At 43.5% G+C, this 8,073-nt stretch overlaps 1 protein-coding gene across 2 annotated transcripts in view; it reads right to left on the reverse strand.

Annotated features, from left to right (window-relative positions):
• The window catches only part of SDK2 (sidekick cell adhesion molecule 2), a 764,937-nt gene extending 759,378 nt beyond the window's left edge, over nucleotides 1-5,559 (reverse strand). For both annotated transcript variants that reach the window (XM_088474541.1, XM_088474538.1), the window contains exon 1: nucleotides 4,680-5,559. In XM_088474541.1, the coding sequence (XP_088330667.1) occupies nucleotides 4,680-4,752 (73 nt within the window). In that variant the 5' untranslated portion in view covers nucleotides 4,753-5,559. The remainder of the gene's footprint in view (nucleotides 1-4,679) is intronic.
• Between the last annotated feature and the right edge of the window lie 2,514 nt (nucleotides 5,560-8,073).

Raw genomic sequence — 8,073 nt, forward strand, 5'->3', positions numbered from 1 at the left:
ATATAATCGCTTAACTCTGCAAACAATGGCATTACCTGCACCTCTGACTCAAGTGCTCTGTATCCACCAGACAGTAATGTGTCTAACTATAGCGCTGCAGGTTCCATTACATTCCCAAGTGACCTTCCCATTGCTCTCTTCCTAGAGAACTCCATGGCCTATGTTTTGTATTTACATCAGTTACAGGAATATTAGTTGTGCCATTTACAGTTTACAATGCACTTTTCTGACCAGTACAAGTATTAATATAATAAATTTAGAAAAAGTGCCAACATCCCCGGCAGCAGTTCACACAGTAAGCAATATGTACTAGAATTACTGCAATTACATTATAACAATTAGACAGAGAATTCAGAAACAATAGTAATGAGAAAGCCGCTTGCATGTTCTTTTAATCTAAAAGGGTCAAAGATCTGCAAAATGATGTGCTAAAGATTTGGGCCTATAAACATATTTGCAGGGTAAATGGGCAAAAAACACAATGTGCACCTTCTCTATGTGTTTATAATCCACTGCACTGTTATACCCCTTTTACACCAAAATCCCAGGTCTGACCCGGGATTTCGAACACGTTTCCAATACGTGTCAGACCCGGGACAGACCCCTTTACACCGCACACGGGTGCAGTGGGACTCTTCTGCTGGTGCTTGGAGATGACATCATATTCAAGCGCCGGGAATACGCCTCTCCCCATGCAGTAAACGGGACCCAGGTCCAAAGACCCGGGTTACCCGTTCACACTGCGTCTTAACCCATGTTAGAAACATAGGGCGGAATTCAATTGATTTTGCGGCCCGCATCTCCCGTCTAAAGTGACAGGAGATCGCGGGCCGCTATGCAATTGTGCCAGATTTTCACGCTGATCGCGCCCATAGAGGTCAGGTTTAGCCGCGTAAAGCAGCTAAACCCGACCCAAGTGCTGGGCGCGATCGTGAAAAGTGATGTTTGGGCGCCCAAACATGTCACTTTTCGCACATTTCAGCTCTCATCCCCCAGGGGCTGCGAGCTGAAATGTAGTGCTTGGCAGCTGATCGCGCCCGACAGGAGCAAGAATAGAATAGCTCCGTCGGGCGCGATAGGGGATGAAAAGAATTGAATTCCGCCCATAGAATTTGATGGCAGAAAAGAACCACTTGGCTCATCCAGTCTGTCCTTTTTTAACCCTGCAAGCTACTCAGGTTGGATTGCCAGGTCACTGGACCAGTGTTTTTTCGGGGACCCTTTCACACCAAGCTACGACCCAGATATTACCCGGGTCGAAACGGCGGTATGAAAGAGGTATAGTCAATGCAATACTGGTGGTGTGCGGTGTATTAACGCATAAGAAATAGGTCATTCCATATTCTACAGTTTTATTAAAAAAAAAAAAAAAAAAAGGTGGGAACAAGCCCCTAAGAAACCATTCATCCTACTTTAATGTGACTTTCAGGCATTTGTTGGCTGCAGAGCGCACTAACAGCGGAGAGATGCGAACAGGCACTAATGTTTACGTACAGTACCTGCCTAATTATAAATATGGCATACTGCCAAGTATGACTTTCCAGCACCAGATCAACAAAACATATGTATGTTTTTATATATGGAAAACTCATAGCAAGGGACAATTAAATATTACAATTCACTGTAAACTAACTTATCTTTTGAAATTTCAGGTTTCTTTGATTATGTCTTTTAAAGCAGTTTTACTTAGCACACACAGTAACCTATATTTATATAGTTGGTGTGTGAGATTCTTTTGTCTGTATATCATTTCATTGTGATATGGAATGCATCAGACAAGTACATGCCATAACTCATACAGAAAGATTTACAGTGCTCTCAATGTGCGCGGAGCATGGTGAAGCATAAACAGACAAGGGAGGTAATGCAGAGTAATATACACTAATGAAAAACACAAAAACGCTGCATAGTCTGTGGTTTACAGTACACTTCAGACTCCAAACAGGCATATTATTATGGTGCATACACACGGTCAGATTTTTCTTCAGATCTGAACGATAACGATTTAAAAAATCGTTCATATCGGAAGGAAAATCTGACATATATGTCAGAACTGTCAGATGATCGATTTGAACGATGCGCGTTCCCGATGGTCTGATAACGATATCTGACATCTGATGTGTTTGCAGTCAAACTTGGACGATTCCATTCATTTTAATGCAGGGAAAAATCGTTCAAATCTTTGATAAAATCATTCAAATCGTTCATCTGACAAATCTGACCGTGTATATGCTCCATTAGAAATATATTTGATTATATGCTGCATTTAACTTATTAGAAGATATTTACAAATATAACTTGTGCAAAAGTTTAGTAAAACAGCACTCATGTTTCAAGTCTGGGACATAAACTTGAATGCTTTTTTTTGTGTACTATGGTTCAGTCCAATTAGGTGCAAGTTTGCAAAAATGAGCTTGTACCATGAAACTCCCAGACATGCATGAATGCGAGATCCAATCAGAAATGCCAATTACTTGTAGCGAGTTTGTGTGAGTTTTCCACAAAAAGTGAACTGGGAGAAATGCATGAGGAAACCATCCTGGACCCCAAAAAAGTGGCAACTGAGATAGCAGGACCATATAAAAGGATGTTAGTGGTCATAAGGAAAGTACTGGAAGTTGTTAAAAGGTATCAAATGCATGATATTTGTACTTTTGAAAACTGATAGCAAGTGTTATTCAGCAAATTAAAGTCTTTCCAGCATTTTGGGGTACAGAAAAATGTCTGTATATTCTTCAGTATTTTTATACAAGTATTTAAATAATTGGAATATACACTTTTACCTCTCATCTGCAAGTACAAAAACCCTTCTCCCATCAATACACCTCCACATACCTATTCTACATCATTTACACCTCCACATACCTATTCTACATCATTTATCCCATTATTGAGCTTTTCAGAGAATATCACAAGAAAACGGTCATATCTTTAATGGCTACATTATGCTAAACCCCTCCAAGTGCATGATTATTCATTGGAAGAGTATCAGAGGTCCTGCTCTGTGTCCCGACATATTTACCTTAAAATAAAGACTTTCCCTACCTTTTCACCTGATATGCGAGTTTGGAATTGGATTGCAAGTGAAATTTGCCGTGCGTGTTTGCCGTAAAAACGTCTTGCAGGACCCAACTTGCACCCGATAGGATTGACCCATAGGAGTGAATGCCTAGCAAATGGTATAAAAATATAAACACCCATACTGATGGACACAGCTTTACTAACACACTGGGCGGAATTCAATTGTTTTGAACCCCTTTCACGCCTGACGGAGCTATTCAATTGTTGCTCCTGTCGGGCGCGATCAGCTGCCAGCGCTCCATTTCATTCTAGCCCCAGCGGGGTGCAAGCTGAAATGTGTGAAAAGTGACCTGTTTGGGCGCCCAAACATCACTTTTCGCGGTGACGCCCATCACTTTGGTCGGGGGTAGCTGCTTTATGCGGCTAAATCCAACCACTTTGGGCGCGATCAGCGCGAAAAACGGCAACAATTGAATAGCGGCCAGCGATCTCCTGTCACGTTAGATGGGAGATCCGGACCGTGTTAACAATTGAATTCCGCCCATTATACTCATTCACTGCCTAGTGCAAAGATATTACATTGCGGAGGGTAAAATCTCCAATCCAACTTCAAGCCACCTCAGACAAACCTCTATGGATGTACCCCAAATATAAAACCACACTGCACAGAAGTAACATTCTGCAGACAGAGATGAAATATGGAGCTCTGATTAAAGTATATACTATAAAACATTTATTTTAATTATTTTGCCATACAAGATATTCACAATGACATACTCCACATGAAATGCAACTATATGGATTGCTGAACACTCTATGATGTCTCCATATATAGCATTACGCAGGGCATGTGGATTATTTAAAATAATAACAAAATCACTGACTTCATTCTTTCTGAATCCAGCAGCCTGGTGGAAGACATTGAGCAAATTAACCCCTTCCATGCTGGAAACACAAAAGATGTTGCACTGACAGGTTGTTTTGTCTGTGAAAACATATTCATTTAACGACGGAGACAAAACAATATTAACCCCTGAAATACCAGAGGTCCTTTGCAGTCAATAGTATTCTTGAAACGCGGCTACTAGACTAGGCTTAAACATGAGTTTAGTTAAAGGTTACATTGGCTGTAAACTTCGTCTATAGAGGATAGAAGGAGCAGATAGATACCCACAGTAACGCTCCTGCCCTCCGGTACTCTGGATAATGTATATAGAGTATGCTCAGAATACCAATGACACGCTGAGCGAGATACTGAGACAAGTACACTGCCCTGTCTGCAAACAGGTGCAGGATAGATAGATAGATATAATCACACAAATGTTACAATTTAGTAGTCTACATCACTTAATTCACAGGGTATATTTGCAGTATGCATTGCAGCAGTGATAGGGTTACACTGCCTAGAAATTGGCTGAGCCTCATAAGAGCCCAGACACACACCTGTACACTTGCTCCATCATTGCATTCTATCACAACCCCAGCCTGAATAATCCATATTGTATAAAAATCTATACTACAAATGATACATGAAATAGTTGAGAATGATACATGAAATAGTTGAGAATGATAGAGATGAGAATGTGCAAGATGAGATATCTCCCAGTAATCGTTACACTGTGACACCACACACCCTCCTCACTTCCCATGGTACCAACCTTGAGCCCAGCCTAGACACAGCATCCCCAAAACTGACATCCATATCCAGGTCTGCAAGTATCCTCCTGACATTCTTCCTGTTGTAATCCTGAGTGCGGCTCCCAGGAGGTTAGGGTGAGTAAGCTCTCTCACAAGGGACTTGCACTTTGGCTATATGCTGCTCCCCCAAATCCCAACCTGTTTCCACTGCAATAAGGTGATGTCTGAAACTGCTGCACATGGAGAGGAAGAAAACTCCCTGAGTCCCGTCAGATTTCTGGGTTCACTCTAATCACCAGATCAGATCAGTGAAGTTTTATGCGCAGAGTCCTGTTCCAAGCCCTAGATCCTGCAGGCTGAGCTCTATGGGAGAAAGTTTATGTGCCCTGCTCCCCAGGGTGGGCAATGCATTAGGGTGGTTAGGTAGATCTGCTTGCCCTTGCAGCTCTATGTCAGGTTGTGAGGAAGGCTTCCTGCAAGGCTCTGTCCTTTCTCTCCACTTGCTTGTTCCTTGACGGCTTCTAGCTTGCCTGCTGCTCCATGGATGGTGAGCAGGGGAATGCTGCTGCTGTTGGAGCCAAAAGAGCTAGGATAAGGAGGAGGGAGAGAGGGAATGAGACGGGAGGAGGGATGCATAGAGTGCATCAGTGAGTATTGCCACCTAGTGGTCTCACTGTGGTACTGTAACAAACGCTCAAGTTCCGACATTTTCACTAGTTCGTGAGCTCAATGAGAAGGTAGAAGATGGAAATATCTGGCTGGACAACTTATGTATATTACAGCAGGTGAGAGTTATTATTCAACAATACACGAAAAACTAGTATTATTCATTCGTTCGATTCCTACCATGTTATGTTAGTGAATGATATATATTTTTTAAACAACAGTTGTAGCAGCCAATTCCTAACACCAGTAACAAACAAGCAGGGTCATTGAGCCATCCCCACTAGCTACATATGCTCCAGTTGAACCATTGGACATGTAGTGCATACTCTGCATTGCTACGGTGCAAAGGCCCCAGTAGGGAAGTGCATCAGGGGCCCATCAAATAGACACGTGTCGCGGGGCAGGTACTATTTAGTCATCTACAGAGTGCGTGGCCTGGAACTTCACCCTTAATTGTCAAACTGTACTGTAGCCTGGGGGAGCGATCTCACAGCACATAGTGCATGAGAAGTGACATCATAAGGAGGTTTAAGGTACCATGAATATGATGGCAGTTTAACGTATGGCCTACCCTCCAACATGACCCGTTCCATTACGTACAAAATGCTCTGCTCCTGGACTTCTCACCTAATGTATGATTGCAATCACCTGTGCTGAACTAGGTAATTGATAAGACAGGTGTCTGCAATCATAAATTAAGAGGGTGGTCCAGGAGGACAGCATTTTGGGGTCTAGTATGGCTGTCTGCCATTGTAACTTATGGCTCACCAATCCTAGCTATTTTGGTACTACAAATTTCAGCTTGCCCTCAGGTAGGACATTCTGTGCTTGCTAGTTTTACAACAAGTGCCAGAATCACTGATAAAGTAACCTGTCATTGATTTAAGCTGACCTCCAACATGACCCGTTCCACCAGGTACAAAATGCTCTGCTCCTGGACTTCCCTCTTAATTGATGATTGCAGCCACCTGTGGTGAAACACCTGTCTCATCAATCACCTAGTATAACACAGGTGGCTGCAGTCATACATTAGATGGGAAGTCCAGGAGGAGAGTATGTTGTACCTGGTGGGAGGGGGTCATGTTGGAGGGGAGGTTTAAGGCCTACTTGTAGTTTGAATTCTGGCCTCTGATTTGTCTCCATAGCTTATCAGGAACAACAGGGACATTGGGGTCTGGTAAAATTTGCTGACTTTGTAGGGGGAAAAAAAAATAAAGTAATTCTGAAGATTTTGCCTACCTGCAATCCTCAGGTTTGTCCACATTACTACTGATCTGTATGACTCCAGAAACTTCAACAAAGGGGTGGTGTGGGAATCTGCAGGGCAAGAGGAATACATGGGTGTTGAGTGATGTAAGGGAAAATGAGGTGATATATGGGAAAGAATAAGGAAGAAGCTGAAGGAAATGAGAGAGGAAGAACAGACAGGGGAGTCAGCGAGACCATCAGTGTAGTGAAAAAGATCAACCACCTGCTCTCACTGGCTGCACACCCTGCTAGATCAGCACATTTAGGGGCCCACTTATCAGTAAATATTTGCAGATTATTCCCGAAAACACCAGTTTTTGGGGGGTAACCGCAAATATTTAGTAGCAACCCCATGTATGAAGGAGGGACCGCAACAGATATCTCTGATACCTGCTGCGATCCCTACATTCCTGCAGGCAGCCTTATCCCCCATAGGTTTCTATTTGGGATGTGATTCTGCCAGATTTACCAACATCTGGAATGGTGTCAGCCCATTGTAGCCAATGGGCTACAAGTACAAAACTTACCATAGGAACCCTCACCTGGCAATGGCGAGCGTGCATGTGCAGTCAGCGGGACTGTGCAGGCGCAGTAGCCCGACAGCACTCCGGGCACATCACAGAGATGGGCTCCTTTCAGAGCCCCTGTCCCAGGCCCGTAACTAGGGTGGTGCGACATGGCATAGGGCAGGGGGCACCATTCAGGCCTGTCAATTTTCTGTTTATAATCATTCCCACTTGTATCTTCCTCCTTCCTTTTGTTTTTTTTATCCCCAGCATCTCGTGGCCTCCCCTATCTTCTCCCTGGCTGATGCCCCCTCTATCAAAACACCTCACCAAGCACCTTGAGACACATACTATTTGATTTACACACACACTCAAAATACTGTCATTCCCGGGCCTCAAACCAATCACCTCTCATATGGCAGTTCCCACAATTTCTGATGGCAGCCCATGAGGCCACACCTTAATTGAAAAACAGGGGGCACCAATGCTCTTTGTGACCCAGGAAACCAAAAAGTCTAGTTACGGCTCTGCCCTGTCCCTGCATGTGCCGGATGATATATTCTGGTGCTATGATCGCATCTTGCAGTGCGATCATGGACGGTAATACCATACCCAAATCACATTGCAAATGTGATCATTAATAAATGGGCCCCTTAATTTGAACCCCAATGCTAGCGCTGGCCAGACCCGCACCCCCTTCCCTCATGTCAGCACAACCCTAGATGGGAGGTGGGTCTTGGGGACTGCATGAGCTCATTGTCTTGTGTGCAGTACACAACATGCACTTTTGAGTGTGTATAAAGGCTTGACTATCATAATAGCAGGGGTTGCTGCCACTTTAGATAATACCGGGAGCCCTTACAACCTACAGACCTATCAAGGATGGTTTATTAGCCTCTGTATGTTTAAGGTAAACAGAATAATGAAAGTGCTTGTATCCTTAAACATTATAATCCCCTATGCCCACACCATCCATGCAGGTAAAAGTCATATT

Source organism: Taudactylus pleione, unplaced genomic scaffold, assembly GCF_031769625.1.
Source record: "Taudactylus pleione unplaced genomic scaffold, aTauple2 ptg000016l, whole genome shotgun sequence".
Taxonomy (NCBI): domain Eukaryota; kingdom Metazoa; phylum Chordata; class Amphibia; order Anura; family Myobatrachidae; genus Taudactylus; species Taudactylus pleione.